The 18,402-nt window shown below is 44.4% G+C and overlaps 1 protein-coding gene across 3 annotated transcripts in view; it reads left to right on the top strand.

Moving 5' to 3' along the window:
• Window positions 1-18,126: 18,126 nt before the first annotated feature.
• Window positions 18,127-18,402, top strand: part of AP3B2 (adaptor related protein complex 3 beta 2 subunit) — a 39,296-nt gene continuing 39,020 nt past the window's right edge. For 2 of the 3 annotated variants that reach the window (XM_008062093.2, XM_021714473.1), the window contains exon 1: window positions 18,127-18,395. In XM_008062093.2, coding sequence (XP_008060284.1) covers window positions 18,283-18,395 — 113 coding nt within the window. In that variant the 5' untranslated portion in view covers window positions 18,127-18,282. The remainder of the gene's footprint in view (window positions 18,396-18,402) is intronic. The other variant, XM_021714474.1, reaches the window with a different exon arrangement.

Below are 18,402 nucleotides of genomic sequence, written 5' to 3'. Positions count from 1 at the left end.
AGGAACCCATCCAAAGATGCCAATGTGAAGCACCTATACAATGAACAGAAGACATTTATGGGAAACATGAAATATTATTGAGGGAAACTAAAGATTTAAGTAAATACATGTTTCATGTTGAGGATGGGAAAATTTAGAGTTCTAAAGATAATCAGTCTATAGCCAGTTAATAAAAAGTTTTGATACAGTACCTACGAAGCTATGAATAGGATCTTTCTAAATAACTATTTGGTGAAAGTATATTCTTTTGATACCCTATCGGATTTCATTATTTCGAATATTTGTGCCTGTATGAGTAAGATTGGTATGTAGGAATTTTTTGTACTATATTAATCAGCTGTTGGTATTTAAAGCTATACTAGATTCCTTAAACTTATTTACATAATTTATTTACATTTATATTTGTCTATGTTCTGAAGTAATTTAACCTAAGAATTATCTGCTCTTTTAATGCTAGATAATTCAATTATGAAACTATCTTATGTGATATAGTATTATATGGTGGGTTTTAAACCATGTTGTCTCTTCTATGATAATTGGACTATTCAAGTTTTCTATTTTTTCTGGGATCAATTATGATAATTTACACTTTCTTGGAAATCATCCAATTCTAATAGGTTTTTCAAATTATTTGTAATTGTGTTGTACATAGATATGTCATGTAATTCTTTTTGTTTGTTTGAGTCAGAGTCTCACTTCATTGCCCAGGCAGGAGTGCAGTGGCACGTTCACAGCCACTGCAGCCTCAACCTGCTGGGCTCAGGTGATACTTCCATCTCAGCTTTCCAAGTAGGTCTAACCACAGGCGTGTGCCACCATGCCTGGCTAATTTTTTATTTATTGTAGAGACAAGGCCTTACCATGTTGCCCAGGCTGGTCTTGAACTCCTGAACACAGACAATCCTCTCACCTTGGCCTCCCAAAGTGCTGGGATTACAGTTGTGAGCCACCACACCCAGCCCTCTTGTAAGTCTTTTAATTTATTGTGCACATGTGATTGTTAACTTTTTTTACTGCTAACTTTACATATTTTTGCTTTCTTTTTTCCTGAATCAGTTCACAAGGAATTTATTTTGTTAGAACTCTTCAAAGAAGCAGCTTGGGAATTTAAGTTTTCTACTAATATTTCTTCTATTTTACAACTTTAGTTTTTGTAATAGTTCCTCTTCCTACTCTTTTTTGTTTTGTTGTTCTTTTCTGATTTCTTAATATGAATCTAAGACCTTTGTATTTTTCTAAGTTTATTTTTAATCATTCTTTTTACTGAAGGCATATTGAGGTCATAAATTTGCCTCCAAATACAGCTTGTATAGTGTTCCATATTTTTAGTATAAAGTGTACTCTTTCTCATTGCTCCTTATGTAGTTTGAAATTTGCTTGTTAAAAAAAGACTTTTTAAAGAGTAGTTTTAGGTTCACTGCAAAATTGAGAGGAAGGTACCAAGATAACCCATATGCCCCCTGCCCCCACACTTACCCTACTCCTCCATTATCAACATCCCCTGTTACACTTGTTACAATTGCTTAATATACATCAGCACAGTATTATCACCCAAAATCCATAATTTATATTAGGGTTCACTCTTTTTTTTTTTTTTTGAGTTGGAGTCTCACTCTGTTGCCCAGACTGGAGTGCAGTGGCACGCTTCCAGCCACTGCAGCCTTGACCTGCTGGTCTCCAGCGATGTTTCCACCTCAGCCTTCTGAGTAGCCTGAATTACAGGCTCGCGCTACCATGCCCAGCTGATTTTTTTATTTATTGTAGAGATGAGGTCTCGCCAAGTTGCCCAGGCGGGTCTCGAACCCGCGGGCTCAGGCAGTCCACTCACCTCAGCTTCCCAAAGCGTGGGATTACAGGCTGAGCCACTGAGCCCGGCTAGGGTTCACTCTTAGTGTCATATTTTCTGTGAATTTGGATAAATATATGATGGCATATATCCACCATTATAGTATCATACAGAGTATTTTCACTGCCCTAAACATCCTCTGTGCTCTGCTTGTTCATCCTTCTCCATAATCCTAACCCCTGGCAACCACAGGTCTTTTTACTGTCTCCATATTTTTGCGTTTTCCAGAATGTCATAGAATTGGAATGCCCAGGCTGGAGTGCAGTGGCATGATCACAACCTCAGCCTCCTGGGCTCTGGCAATCCTTCTGCTTCAGCCTCCTAAATACCTGGGACTACAGGCACGTGCCACCAGGCCTGGCGAATTTTTTTTTTTTTTTTAATTTTTATGTTGTCCAGTCTAGTCTCAAACTCCTACACTCAAGCAATCCTCCCGCCTTGGCTTCCTAAAGTACTGGGATTACAGATGTGAGCAACTGTGCCCAGCTTTATTTTCTTTTTGTCGAGTTTTAAGAGTTCTTTGTATATTTTGGATAACAATCACTTAAGTTTGTCTTTTGCAAATATTTTCTACAAGTCTGTGGCTTGTCTTTTCATTTCCTTGACGATCTTTTGCAAAGCTGAAATTTTTAATTTTTTTTTTTTTTTTTTTTTTGAGTTGTAGTCTCACTCTGTCGCCCAGACTGGAGTGCAGTGGCTGCTCTCGGCCACCGCAGCCTCGACCTGCTGGGCTCCGGCGATCCTTCCGCCTCAGCCTTCCGAGTAGCCGGAATTACAGGCATGCGCTACCACGCCCGGCTGATTTTTTGATTTATTGTAGAGATGAGGTCTCGCTGCCCAGGGAGGGTCTCAAACCCGCGGGCTCAGGCAATCCACTCACGTCAGCCTCCCAAAGGCACGGGATTACAGGCTGAGCCACCGAGCCCGCCTTGAAATTTTTAATTTTAATGAAGTCTAGTTTATCAGTCCTGCCTTTCGTGGATCATGTCTGTGGTATCATATCTAAAAAGTCATGGCCAAACACAAGATCGTGTAGGTTTTTTTCCTCTGTTATTTTCTAGAAGTTTTAAAGTTTTGTGCTTTACATTTATGACTGTAATCTATTTTGAGTTAATTTCTGTAAAGAGTGTTAGGTCTGTATCTACACTCATTTTTTTGCATGTGATGTCCAGTTTATTCCAGCACCATTTGTTGAAAAGACTATGTTTTCTCCATTGTATTGTCTTTGCTCCTTTGCCAAAGATTAGTTGACTTTTGTGGATCTATTTCTGAGTACTCTACTATGTATGGTCCAGTGATCTATTTATCTACCCTTTCACCAATACCACACTGTCTTAATTACTGTAGCTTTATAGTCAGTCTTGAAATCAGGTTGTTTGAGCACTGCAACTTTGTTCTTCTCCTTTGATAGTCTGTTGGCTATTCCAGGTTTTTTGTCTCTCCATATAAACTTCACAATAAGTTTGTCGATATCCACAAAATAACTTACTGGGATTTTGTTTGGCATTGTGTTACATCCTTAGATCATGTTAGGAAGAACTGACATCTTGACAATATTAAGTCTTTCTATTTATGAACATGAAATATCTTTCTATTTATCTAGTTCTTCTTTAATTAGTTTCTTCCATCAAAATCTTATAGTTTTCCTCATACATATCTTATACATACTATGTTTAATATATCTAAGTATTTCATTTTGGGGGTGGTAATATAAATCATATTATGTTTTTAATTATAAAAGATGTTATACTAATTCATTGCTGGTATACAAAGCAAATTACTTGGCTTTTTTTAAGATTAGAATATATAATTTATTTAGAAAGTAAATTAGAGAGAGAGAGAAAGAGGAGATTCACCTCCCCAAGGTAGGGGGTCAGAGCTTAAGAAAACTTAGCCCAACCATAGCTCAAAAAGCACATGGCCACACCATAGCTTAACAAGGCAATGGCCTAGCAATGTCCTACTTTTGTATATTAACCTTGTTTCCTACAACCTTGCTATAATATCCTAGTAGTTAAAGAGTTTCTGTTGATTCATTCAGATTTCCTACACAGATAATCATGTCATCTGTGAACAAAGGCAGTTTTACTTCTTCCTTCACAATCTGTATACATTTTATTTCCTTGTCTTGTTATATTAGTTTGGACTTCCTATGTGATGTTAAAAAGGAAACTAAGCCGGACTCAGTGGCTCAGCCTATAATCCCGTGCTTTGGGAGGCTGAGGTGAGTGGATTGCCTGAGCCCGCGGGTTCGAGACCCACCTGGGCAACTTGGCGAGACCTCATCTCTACAATAAATCAAAAAATTAGCCGAGTGTGGTAGCCTACGCCTGTAGTTCCAGCTACTTGGAAGGCTGAGGCAGAAGGATCGCCGGAGCCCAGCAGGTCGAGGCTGCAGTGGCTGGGAGTGGCCACTGCACTCCAGTCTGGGTGACAGAGTGGGACTCCAACTCAAAAAAAAAGGAAACTGGGCACTGTAGCTCATACCTATAATACCAGCACATTGGGAGGCCAACGCAGAAGGATCTCTTGAGGCCAGGTTTCAAGACCAGCCTGGGCAACCTCACGAGACCTTATTTATACAAATAGTAAAAAAAAATTAGCCAGGTGTGGTTGTGTGCAACTATGGTTCTAGCTACTCAGGGGGCTGAGGTGGGAAGATCACTTGAGCCCCAGAGTTCAAGGCTGCATTGAGCTATGTTAGTGCCACTGCACTCCAGCCTGGATGATAAAACAAGACCCTGTCTCTAAAAAAATTAAAAGGGCATCAGTGTACTGAGGCAACTTCAAAAGTCCTAATGACTTGTAATTGGAATTCTCAAAGAAGATGAGAGAGAGGAGGACAGTAAAAATATGTGAGGAAATAATGAACAAAATTTTCCCAAATAAATAAATACTATAAATCCACAAATTGAAGCTCAATGAACACTAAGAACAAGAAACATGAAGAAAACTATATGAAAGTATCTCCTATTGGAAACTGAAACCCACAAATAAAAGCAAACATGGGGATTCTATAGAAGCACCCTAAAGATTTTCTCAAGTTCAATGCAGATGAATCAATCCATTCAGATACACATACATTCATTCTGTCTTGAAGAGCCCAGATGATCACAATAATCTGTGATAAGACACTACTTTAGAGGAAAATTTGTTCATAAACTTTTAAAGATAAGTGAAAGGAAAAAAATTTAAAAGCAACCAGAGGGAAAAAAGACATTATAGAGGAACAAACATAAGAATGACAGTTGATAATTCATTGAAAAAAATGCAAGAAGGAAGACAGTGAAACAAAGTCTTCGTAGAAAAAAAAAAAAACCTGTCAAACAGGATTCAATTCACAAAGATGGAATGAAGACTTTTTCCAGACACACAAAAGCTATATGAATTTATCACCAACAGAAGACCTCCCCCCCAAAAATATTAAAGTAAGCCATTCAGGCAGATGAAAAATAATAGTGGAAACCTGGGTCTACTTAAGGAAATGAAGAGCATCAGCAATGATAACTATGTGGATGGGTATACGTTTTTTCAACTAGAACAAACAATGGTTTCTTAGGAAGAGCTAGTCTGTTCTTATGACAGTACAAAAATATGAAACAGAGCTAAGATGTTATTTTTTCCTGATTTTTGCTTAGAATATGATATGGATCATACATTCTATGTTATCACTTTCTTGACTGAGCAGAGACACCTGAAAAGTCATTTCTGTGCCTTTAGCCAACAGTTTGTTAGTGATATATCAACAGGAAATCACTATATCATTGCTTCACTAACCTGTCATATAAATAATTGATGGGAAGCATATTAAAATTCTTTTCAATACTTTATCTCACTTGTTTTTGTGATTGTAAAATGAACACATTTTCTCTTCACTCTGAGATATTAAGTTAAAAACATTGATTCAGCTGGGTGTGGTGACTCAGGCCTATAATCCCAGCATTTTGGGAGGCCAAAGCAAGAGGATTGCCTGAGCCCAGGAGTTCAAAACCAACCTGGGCAATGTGGCGAGACCTTGTCTCTACAATGAATCAAACAATTAGCTGGGTGTGGTGGCATGCGCCTGTAATTTCATCTACTTGAAAGGCTGGGGCAGAAGGATAGGTCGAGTTTGCAATAGTCCTGATGTGCCACTGCGCTCCAGCCTGGGTGACAGAGACTCAAAAAAAATATTTTTTTGATTCACCAGAAATTTTTAAAAAATAAAGGTGAATGAGTTATTTGTAAATTGTATGAGGATCAGGTGGAGTTAAAGGTAAAATTTCTGCTTAAACTGCTTTTTAGGGGTTGATGAATTGTACGCATATACTATAAGTGCCTTTATCCTTGAAATCTTCAAGATTTTCACAGGGTTCTTCATTTCAGGTTCACGAAGTTTTACTGCTTACTTTCAAAACTTTGGTGTCACTTCTCATCTAGGTGTCTTCCTGTGTTTCAGGGATTTTTTTTTACTTTTGATCTTTATGAGGATCTTGCCTCTGTTCTTATCACAAACAGAAATCTGACAACTCTAAATTTGGCCACAAATATCTTGAAATAGAACAGGATAGCACAAGACTTTGAATCACCCAGAGTGTAACCCCCATGTGCTTGTGTAAGTCCCAGCTGTTTACTCCGGAGACTGTCTTCAGCGAAAAGGTGGTCAGAGTCTGCATATCATTAAGTCATGCTGACTGTGTCCTGTAAGGGTTGTAATGGATCATTTCCTCTCCTTTTTTTCCTCCCTCCAGGAGGTTGCCCAGTAATGCCAGGTCAGTAATAAATAATGATCTATACATATATGAGACAAACTTGATAAACAGATATAAAACATACTTTTTAGACTCCAGGATCCTTAATTCCTTTCACTCAAATCCCCAAGCATTCTAAATTTGAGTGTTCAGATGCTCTTGTAGTTGTATGAAAATAAGACCCAGGCCGGGCTCTGTGGCTCAGCCTGTAATCCCAGCACTTTGGGAGGCTGAGGTGAGAGGATTGCCTGAGCCCGCGGGTTTGAGACCCGCCTGGGCAACTTGGCGATACCTCATCTCTACAATAAATCAAAAAATTAGCCGGGCATAGCAGCGCGCGCCTGTAATTCCAGCTACTTGGAAGGCTGAGGCGGAAGAATCGCCGGAGCCCAGCAGGTCGAGGCTGCGGTGGCCGGGAGCGGCCACTGCACTCCAGTCTGGGTAACAGAGTGAGACTTCAACTCAAAAAAAAAAAAAAACCCCAAAAAACGAAAATAAGACCCAGTATGGTGATCATGTGTCTGTTTATCCTGTTGGGACCTCTAACTCACAAATAAAAGCAAATGTGGGAATTCCACGGAAGCACCCTAAAGGTTTTCCCAAGTTTAATCTAGATCAACCAAACTATTCAGGTAGACATACATTCAGGTCACAAACGGGTGAAAATCCATTTTCTTTCAAAGAGTTCAGGTGATGGTAATGATCTGTGATAAGACATTACTTTAGAGGAAAATTTTCTTTTCTTTTCTTTTCTTTTTGAGTCGGAGTCTTACTCTGTCACCCAGGCTGGAGTGCGATGAAATGCTCACTGCCACTGCAGCCTCACCTACTAGGCTCAGGCAATCCTTCTGTCTCACCCTTCCAAATAGATGGAACTACAGGTGCATGCCACCATGTCCTGCTAATTTTTTTTTAATTTTATTGTAGAGATGAGGTCTCGCCAGGTTATCCAGGCTGGTCTGGAACACTGGGCTGAGGCAATCCTCTCACCTCAGCCTCCCAAAGTGCTGGGATTACAGGCATGAGCCACCGCACCCAGCATAGAAACATTGTTCTTAATTGCTTAAGAACCTTATATCTTGGTTGAGTTGTGCCTACCATTCCACTGGAGGCAGGAACCAACTGTAGGATGGGAAGAGAACCCGATCAACACAATCAGGATTGGGGGAACAGACAAGTTTCCTATGCTTTTCCTAGGTTGTGGAAAGAACCAGTAGGTGAAAAACCAAAGTTTTGTCTGGATGCTGTAAGAGAAGTCCCATATGACTACTGAGGAAGATTGGTGTGACAGGCAAGAAGGATATTGGTAATTTGAAGACCTTTAATGTATTCTCTCAGAATGGTACTGAACAGAATTGAGAATGAGGCTTTATGAGGAACAGGCAGGGGACAAAGCTTCATGGAGATGTGTGCTCTGCTCTCTCAATAGCCCTATCAGCGAAACAGACTGTAGTTCTCCTGTGTTGTTACCCATAGGTTTTAACAGTCAAGACATCTGAGTTGTACCCTTTGAACATTAAAATGAAGACCCCTAGCTGGGCTACGTGGCTCAGCCTGTAATCCCCACGCCCTTGGGAGGCTGAGGTGGGTGGATTGCCTGAGCCCGCGGGTTCAAGACCCGCCTGGGCAGCGAGACCTCATCTCTACAATAAATCAAAAAATCAGCCGGGCGTGGTAGCACATGCCTGTAATTCCGGCTACTCGGACGGCTGAGGTGGAAGGATCACCAGAGCCCAGCAGGTCGAGGCTGCGGTGGCCGGAAGCAGCCACTGCACTCCAGTCTGGGCGACAAAGTGAGACTCTAACTCAAAAAAAAAAAAAAAAAATGAAGACCCTTTAAAATAATTTTCTCTAAAATGGTTGTCTATACTCCTCCTTTGAGATGATCAAATAATATTATAGCATTTTGAAAGAGTATAAAGTGGTATTATTTACCTGTGGGCATTAGCCAAGAACTAGGGTAGAAGAAACTTTAGTCCTTAACCTACTTCAGTTAGGAAGGGAGATTTGATAGGCTGTCTAGGGACAACTGAATTGAAAGAATTCTCAAGTGTCAATCACCTTAGTCTCTCTTTTATGTCCCCTTCTTTTTGTTCTTCCTGCCATTACCTTAGTTAACACATTCATCATTTAATTATGCATTTGCTGTAAACCAGCCACCCTTAGAAAACCTGATTTCCCTGTTATTATTATCTTTTATACTGGCCACTAGTTCTTTAAAAAACTTTTTTTTGTTTTGTTTTTTAAGTCAGGGTCTCACTCTGTTACCCAGGCTGGAGTGCAACGGCATGATCACGGCTCACCACAGCCTGAACCTCTTGGGCTCATGCCATCCTCTCACCTCAGCCTCCTGAGTAGCTGGGACTGCAGGCATGCACCACCACGCCCAGCTAATTTTAAAATTCTTGTGTAGAGATGCAGTCTCACTATGTTGCCCAGGCTGGTGTGGAATTCCTGTGCTCAAGCAGTCCTTCCACCTTACCTTCCCAAAGTGCTGGAATTATAGAAATGAGCCACCATGCCTGGTCTTAAAACATATAACTGATTACAAAATTTCTATAGTTTAGAAACCTGTATTGACTCCTTAGTGGGCAACAGAATGGATCAAATTCCCTCTCTGCTATATGAGGTTCCTTCCACTTAGATTTCAACCTTATTAAATGATCTATAAGAATAAAATATTAACATATAAATGATGTAATCAATGTAGGCAAAGCCACATACAACAAACAAGACCTGATTATTAACTAATCAAGCCTATTAATTGTACAGAATGAAGACCAATAGCATAAGCTCTAGGATGATATTTGAATCTTGGTCCTACTACCTAGCAGAACTAAGAACTTTTAGCAGTTATTTAACCTTTCTTAATAGTATACTACTCTGTAAGGAGGATAATGTGTATTTAGCAGTTGTTTTTCCAGACTAAACCCAAACTCATAGAGTAAATAAATAATAAAAATCTAATGTATTCTTTAAAAAGAACTTTTTTTGGCCAAGTGCAGTGGCTCACCCCTGTAATCCCAGTACTTTGGGAAGCCAAGGCAGGAGGATTGCTTGAACCCAGGAGTTCTAGGCCAGTCTAGGCAACATAACGAGACCTTGTCTCTACAAAAAAAAATTTTTTAAATTAGCCAGGCATGGTGGTGCATGCCTATAGTCCCAGCTACTTGGGATGCTGAGGTGGAAGGATGGCCTGGGCTCAGGAGGTTGAGGCTGCCATGAGCCGTGATTATTGTGGTTATGCCACTACACTCAAGCCTGGGCGACAGAGTGAGAACTTGATTCAAACTTGACTCAAAAAAAAAAAAAAAAAGGTCAAATCAAGACTTCACAGGTTTCAGGTCAAGTTCAAGCCTGCTAATACGAAAATCAGCGTTCTTCCGGAGAATCCAGGGTCTCTACAATGTATCATCCCCAAAACGTGTTGTACAATTTTTAAAATCCTAGACATGGAAAAAATAGAAAAAAAATATAATTTAACAATAGAAAAGTCAATGGAAATAGATACCAAGGCCACCTAAATATTGTAGGTAAAAATGTATATCTTTGAGGCAGATAAAATATTCACAAAAGACTTCAAGGAAAAAAAAAAAGATAGTCATAATGAATATATGGGTAGAGAAGTATGGCAGAGAAAATAAAACTTTTAAAAATGGAAATTCTAGAATGGAAAATAAATAAAATAAAAAATTTGGCTGGGCGCAGTGGGTCACACCTGTAATCCCAGCACCTTGGGAGGCCAAGGCGAGAGAATTGCTTGAGCCCAAAAGTTGGAGACCAGCCAAGGCAACATAGTGGCGCCTTGTCTCTACAAAAAAGGCAAAAAAGTAGCTGGGCATGGTGGTGTGCGCCTCTAGTCCCAGCTACCCAGGAAACTGAGGCAGAAGAACTGCTTGAACCCAGGAGCAGAGGCTGTGGTAAGCTGTGATCATGCCACTACACTCTAGCCTGAACAACAGAGTGAGACCCCAAATCACATAAATGAATAAGTTCAATGAGTGAGCTTAGCAAGCAAGTTGGGACTAGGCGCAGTGGCTCATGCCTGTAAGTAATCCTACCACTTTGGGAGGCCAAGGTGAGATGACTGCCTGAGCCCAGGGGTTCGAGACCCGCCTGGAAGCTTGGTGAGACCTCGTCTTTACAATAAATCAAGAAAAATTAGTCAGTGTGGTGGCACACACCTGTAGTTCCAGCTACTTGGAAGGCTGAGGTGAAAGGATCGCCTGAGACCAGCAGGTCAAAGCTACAGTGGTCATAAGCATGCCACTGCACTCCAGCATGGGCGACAGAGTGAGACTCCAACTCAAAAAGCAAAAAAATTAAAAAACAAGCAAGTTGGGGTGTCATAAAAAAAGATAAGTGAAATCAAAAAAATATTGAGACTTCTCTGAAAAAAATGACCTATCAAACAATACTAATGGAACTATTAACTCTAAAAGAAGAGAAGAAAATGAAGCAGGAAAAAAAATGTAAGGAAATTATGGCTTCAAATCCCCAAATTTGGTGAAAGGCAAAAATTTACAGACTCAAAGGTCTCAGGGAACCACTCCTAGGAACATCATAATCAAACTACTGAAAACAAAGAGAAAATTCTGAAAGCAGTCAAAGATAACACATGACAATCTGGAGAACAACTTGACTAATCATTGACTTCTCACCTGAAACTATTAAGTTCAGACGTTAGTGGAGAAAAATCTTTAAAGTGTTGGGAAGAAAAGTCTGTTAATACAGAATTGTATGTCCAATAGGATGAACAAATTTAAAATAAAGGTACTTTCTGGTAAAAGAAGACTAAAAATTCATTGCCAGCAGATCTACACCAAAGAAATGCTGAAAGAATTTCTTCAGGATAAGGAGAAATTATATCAGAGAAAATCTTAGACCTTGGAGAGTAAATTAAATCTTAGCTTCAAGAATGAATAAAGAAGTGGTAAATATTTGAGTAAAAATAAAAGATTTTTTTCTTCTCATTGTCTTTAAAATACACAGAACAGTTTAAAGCAAAAAGTATAACATTATCTTATGGGGTTTATAATGTAACAAATAAATAACAATAGACCTAAATTCAACCATATAGGTTAGCACATTAAATACCTATGGACTAAAGTAGTCCAATTAAAAGGCAGAGACTGACAAAAACAAAAAAAGCACAATTCAACTATATTTCATCTACAAGAGATGCACTTTAAACATAAAGACAAGTTGAAAGTAAATGGATGATAAAAGATATAGATGCAAGTAGCATAATATCAGATAAAACAGACATCAAAGCAACAAGAATTAGCAGAGATACAGAGGAACACTCATAATGATAAAAGTTCAATCAATCAGAAAGGCATAACAGTCATAAAATGTTTATGTACCTAATAATTGAGTCTCAAAATTCACAGAGCAAAATTTGACAGAATTAAAGGGAGGAATAGACAATGCTACAATGAGAGCTGAAAGTCTTAACACCCCTCTTTTTACACTTGAATAGAGAAACTACAAAAATCAGTATAGTCATAGATGATCTGGACATTATCAACCACCTTGACTTAATTGATAATGATAGAATACTACACCCTAATCTGCAAAATAAACATTTTCAGGTGCACATGGTATGTTCACCAGTACAGACCATATGTTACTCCATAAAACAAGCCTCAATAAATTTATTTATTTATTTATTTATTTTTGAGTTGGAGTCTCACTCTGTCGGCCCAGACTGGAGTGTAGTGGCCGCTCCCAGCCATCGCAGCCTCGACCTACTGGGCTCCGGCAATCCTTCCGCCTCAGCCTTCCGAGTAGCCAGAATTACAGGCGCGTGCTACCACGCCCGGCTGATTTTTTTTTTTTTTTATTTATTGTAGAGATGAGGTCTTGCTGCCCAGGCGGGTCTCGAACCCACGGGCTCAGGCAATCCACTCACCTCAGCCTCCCAAAGGCGTGGGATTACAGGCTGAGCCACCGAGCCCGGCTGCCTCAATAAATTTAAAGGGATTTAAATCATACACTGTTCTCTGTGCACAGTCTGGTGGGGATGAGGCATCTGAGCACACTGGAAGCTAGTGGAGGGAGAAGAACCAGTTCAGAGAGCAGGCACAAGCAGGTTTGTGATAGGGCTGAATAACAGGAGGAGAGGAGAGGGAATGGGTGAGGGCATCTATTACCAACCTGGACTTCAGCCTCACAGTCTCTGGCTTCTCACTTGCCCCCAGAGCTGCCAGGAGAAGGGAAGGAGGTAGTGCTGGTTTCATAATGGCGTGGGCAGTGATGATGAAAGGAGCTCCAGGGCCTCCTACTTGGCCCCTTTATCTACTTGGGGAATGGACAACTTATTCTGTTCTGGCCACAGAAAAATATCTAGCAAGATACAGAGTGTGGTCACTGCAAGGTGAGCTGCTTGGGCTGGGGGTTCAGATTCAGGTGGGATGACTCTATGCCTAGAGGGAAGGGGTGACCAAAAAGGAAGGGCTGGAGCAGGGTGTGCTGAGGACTGTCTTGTCTACTCTGTGCCAGCAGGGAGCCCTGACTGGCTGGGAGCAATGAACCCAAAGCCTTGCCTTCCATGTAGGCACAATTTGCCCAAGGTTACACTGAAGGGAGGGGGCAAGAAGTTCGGGCCCAAGGGCTGCCACATTGGCTCCACAAAGTCTGTGCTTAGGGACAGGACCCCACAGGTTGAGGTCCTGCAGGGGCCTGGCTCTGGGAGAAGGGCAGAGCCCCGAGTCCCAGAAGGACTGCCTGTGACCCCCACACCCAGTCCGGGCCACCCTCACCACTTTGTTCTCCTGAAAACCTTAGTCACAAAGGAGGGAGAGCTCAGGCACCCAGCAAGGAGACCCAATGGGGCGGGCAGCAAGTCAGGCCAGGTGCCCCAAGATTGAAGAACGTTCTGTTCCCTGGGCCCTTACAGCTACCAGGGCCTTGCCTCTTTTCCTTTCTTACAAAGAAAATGGTAACTTGGCTCAAGGAAAGCTAAGGAGAAAGGTGGCTGTTTCTACAGGTCAGGAAGGATACAGGGGTCAGTACTTCCTTGTGGAGAGGCCTGGGGAGGGATAGCCTCATGTGCTAGCAGCATGAGAAAGGCAATACTATACAGTGTGCAGGGACACAGGTCCTGGAGCCAGACCACCTGGACTGGACTTCTGGTTCTGCCACTTGCTAGCTTGTAACCTTGACAAGATCTCCAAGCCTCAGTTTCCCCATCTGTAACATGAGAATGATAAGAGTATCTACTTCATAACGTTGTTAGGGCTAAATGGGGCTTTAGCACAGTTTCTGGCAGTATATCATTATGGACAGAGCACCACGTATGGATCTAGATTCCTATGTGAAGGGTTATCTCCTCACTCAGACCCTGATTCAAAGTCCAGGGACCCAGCTGATGGTGGCTGAAGTGCCTTCCCACCCCCACCAGTACTGGGAAACTTCCAGAGGGAGAGTTAAGGTGGGGCCCTGCTCCCCAGGGCCTTTCCAGCTGGGTGATTCCCTGAGAGCTCTGGGGCAGGGGTCACAGGGAGGCCACCAGCTTCTGAGGGCCCATTGTTCTTCTCCTCTGAGCTGAGAAAGCTGTATTCTCCCTACCCCTCCTCTCCACACCCAAATCTGTGAGCTCAATAGCAGATCTTAGATAAACAAACCTTGCCTGTCCTGCTATATCCAGCTCACAGAGAGCTCTCAGTACCTCACAATGGTCTCATGATGCCCAGGCCTCTGAGCTCAGTGTTCCCAGTTCACAGATGAGTAAGTTGAGGCCCAGAGAGAGGGAGTAGCTTATTTGATGTCACTATTTGATATAGAAAGGTGGCACAGCCAGAACCAGGTCTCTCAGTCCTGTGTCCAGCATTCTAATGCAGACTCACAGGCATACTAAATACACAACCAAACACTGACAGACTGACAAAACAGCCCCACAGGAGAGTGCACAACCTAAGGGAGAGAGGAGAAAGGTAGAGTGGCGTCTGTCCTTGTCTCAGCCTCCAGGTGGTGATGGCTTGGTTGGTTTTTTGTTTGTTTGTTTTTCGCTTGTTTTCTCTCTCTAGATGAGCTTCACATCTCAGGTAACTGAAGAAGTCCTCAGGTCATCTTGTCTTCTCCTAGGCAGGGGCCCACTACTTCAACAGAAGCCAGCATAGCTGTAACCGCTGCTTGGCCCATTGAGAATGGGGGAAGAGGAAAACAGGACCCAATGTGCCCTCTCAGTAACCAGATGGATGGTAGGAGAAAGCCAAGGGAGTGTTTGCACTTATGGGTCCCTCTGCGACCTTCGAGCTCAAGGAGGGTAGAAAGGGGGAAATATGAGCCTGGGGTGATCAACTGTTCAGGTTGTCCTGGGTTCTGGGACGCAAGGTTTTCCATTTAAAACATGGAAAGTCACAGGCTGACTGGGATGAATTAGTCATCTAAGTCTTTCACAGCTCCCCATCTGAGAAAATGAGATTTGCCCGCAACAAGCAGAGGATACTATTGACTGGAGCCAGGAGAGAATAAAAAGGGTCAGGGTGGGACAGATGCAGTGAACTACATAGTGGCTGGCATTCTGGCATGGGCAACCCTGCTCTTCATTTGTATATGGGTCCTTTCCACCCAGCTCAAATCTGGTGGAGTTAATCCCCCTCCCTTCCAACAAAGATGCCCAGAGACCTGGTGGTAGCATGTCACTTCCTGCTCCCAGCTCTGCTCCCACCCCCAGAGAGCTCAATGCCCAACAGGCCATACCTTCACCCCTTTTCCCAGGCTGAGTCCAAAGCTCAGGCACAGCACAGGCAATGGGGCCATTCTCCCAAATCTCAAAAGCCTTCTGTTCCCAATGAAGTTAGAAGAAACCTGAACTAAATATGACTCTCACTTCCTTATAGAGAAAGAAAAGAGGTAAGAGAGGTGACTGGTGTTTAGTACAAAGGGCACGAGACATAGAGTCATGCAGGCATACATTAGCTGTGTGCCCACCAGCGATGTGTAAACTCTGAACCTCAGTTTTCTTATCCTGAAAATGGGAATACTGTACCGATTTGGTAATTAAATTAAGGATCAAATGAGCAGCTTCTCGACAGATATTTGCTGCTGAGGTTGTTGGAGAGGTCTTTCTCCACCCAGGCTTAGGAGGAGATGCCTGTCCTGGGTCCAGATCTCATCCAGGTTTCCGTTTCTTGAGGTGTTCTGCTCAACCCAGATACTAGCTGACACCCAGTCCTCAGTGTCTCCTGGAGGAATGGCAAGATGGGAGATGACTGGGGAAGGGGATCCTAGCGCAGGGGGAGGGGAAGAGAATAGAGTGGCTGGAATTTGAGATGAGAAGACAAAGTTGGATGGGGAAGAGGTACCAGTTTCTGGAAACTGCAAGGTTCTCAGGGGGTGACTCAGGCCTTAAGTTCTTTAAGCACAGGGAGGCAAGTATGTGGCAGTGAAGACATTCTGCCTTGGGCCCAGCCTCAAACCAGATCTCCCTGATCCCTGGGTGGACCATCTGACCCTAGGATCTGTGGAAGGACCCAAGCTTCTCCCTCATCCCTGCCTGTGCAAGTGCCCAGCGGTCTGGTCCCTTTCTCCTCCCAGGCTCTGATTGGGGCAGTCAGCACCATTAAGTTCTTTCTCTCTGAGACTTTCCTGGGTCATCACTTCGAGGCTGTGGAGTTGGAGGGGAGCGAGCCCAAGTCGGGAGACCTCTTCCTGTTCAGGCTGATGTCCCCACGGGACGCTCCTGCGGGGCCCACCTGGGCGTGTACTGCGGCCAGAAAGAAATCATCCACTTTGAGGGTGAGTCTCTGACAGAAACAGGCCCAAGTGTGCGAGGAGAGCATGCCCAGTCAAGCCACGCCCCACCAGTGAGTTGGTTACACGGGATGAAGACTACCGTCCCAAGCGGGTGTCTGAAGATGGGTCTCGGGCACTAGGATCCCTGAGATTCCAGGAAATGGGGGTGCAGGATCACTGACCACAGAACCTAAATCTAGTTCTGATCCGCACCCGTCTGGAGATCTCCACAGGCAAACATTCAGGCGGCCATGAACTACACACGATTCTGGGTTCCTGCGAAGGCCTTGTATCCAAACAGAGGCAGTGCCCGCGGCTGCGCTCGTGCTCCCTCTGGCTGGTGCAGCGTAGGAGGCGTGGACCCCAAAATGCTGGAGCACCGCGTGCGCGAAGCCACGGACGCAGAACCACCACCCTATTACCCCACGCGCGGCAACTGCGTGCACTTTGCACTGAGCTTGCTCGGCCCGGGTCCCAGCCTGGGATCCCTGCAAATAGACGGGAGCCCCAACAGCTCAGTGAGCACGGCCCAGCCACCCCGCCTCCAACGCCAAGTGACAAACATGCTCCTAAAAAATTTAGGCCCTTCAGTCCCCGCCCAGGCCACATTCCTCCAAACGCAAGATCTGCATTTCTTTGGTGGCCCAAAGTCACCCAGAACCGAATAGACCCGTCCACCCCTCTGAAACCTTTCCAGCAAGTCCTCAGGCCTCGTGTCAAAGATCCTGGCCACACCTATTTACTTAGTGTACCAACGTCCAAGCACTGGTCCCTCACTCCACCCCTCCTGGTCAAGCCTCATGTCCATTCCTCCAATACAACCTTCCTACTGAGCCAAGCTCCACTATCCTGGGCCCGCCAATTTCTGGCCACGGAGATGTTGGGATCCTAGTCTACAGATCAAGACTCAGGCCTTACGAGCTTTTCCACTCCCCAGGCCTAGCCCAAGAGACTACAGCTACCCAACTTGATGCCCCAAACTAGACGGCACCTCTTTCCTAGCCAGGTTCATTACTTCCCCTCTGATCCAAGCGTCCTTGCTCAGGCCTTGGGGGTACTTCCGGCCTTGGGAAATGAACTGGAAGCTTCACATGACTCAGGAGTCCTGGTGGTCACATTAGACTTTTTTCCTTCCTTTCCTGGTGTTGCTGGACATGGACGTGACCCTGGATTAGGTGTGACCTTGGGCCCTCCTGGGTGGACATGGAAGCATCAGAAAGATTCATTAAACTATTTTTCAAAACTTAATTAGGTGCTCACCGTCCTCTCTATCCTGTTCCCCAGCTCTCTAAGCCTGTAGGACTCTTCGTCGCTTCCGAAACTGCCCTTCCTTAAATCCCACCACCTCCAGAAAGTCTTTTGGCTTTCCTCTGAGGAGCCACATTTTGTAGGAAAGGTGGGGCGGGAAAGAGGTCCCTGAGGCCAGTCTTCGGGTGCGGTGACTCCTTCCCGCCCTAGGACCCTCAGCCTGAGGGCATAGCCTTCTCCTCAGTTCCCCTCCCTTCTCTCTGCTGCGGGGATAAGCATCCGCCCTCGTGTCCGGGGCGAGCGGAGCCCCTAGAGGTCAGGCGATCTGGGGCGGAAGAGATGATAAAGCTTGTGTCTCGATCCGGGGCTGGGAAAGGCGTCTGGATCCTTCGGGAGGCTATCCCGGCAGCTTCACCCACCTCCATCCCCGCAAGACCCTTTAAAGGGCCGGAGCGGTCCTTCGGGGAGGAGGGGATTTCCGAGGGATCGGGGCGGGGCCAGACCCCGCGACACCTCCCCTGTCGCCCCCTCGCGGACACGCCCTCGGCTCCGCGGGCACCGGTGCCTTTTAGAGCCTCAGCGCGCAGCCCTGATTGAGAAATCCGCGCAGCATCCGCCGCGGACGCTGCGGCCTCTGCCGAGGCCGGGCCGCCCCGCCGACCTCGCCTGCACCGCCCGCTCTCCGGCCCTCGGCCCCCGCCAGACCCCGGCCGCCCCATGTCGGCCGCCCCCGCCTACAGCGAAGACAAGGGCGGCTCCGCTGGCCCCGGGGAGCCCGAGTATGGCCACGACCCGGCGAGCGGCGGCATCTTCTCCTCCGACTACAAGCGGTGAGGG

The sequence above is a fragment of the Carlito syrichta genome, unplaced genomic scaffold (assembly GCF_000164805.1).
Source record: "Carlito syrichta isolate Samal-C Ts95f unplaced genomic scaffold, Tarsius_syrichta-2.0.1 Scaffold305654, whole genome shotgun sequence".
In the NCBI taxonomy this organism is placed as follows: domain Eukaryota; kingdom Metazoa; phylum Chordata; class Mammalia; order Primates; family Tarsiidae; genus Carlito; species Carlito syrichta.
The sequence above is the reverse complement of the archived record's forward strand: the minus strand, read 5'-3'. Positions and strand labels throughout refer to the sequence as shown.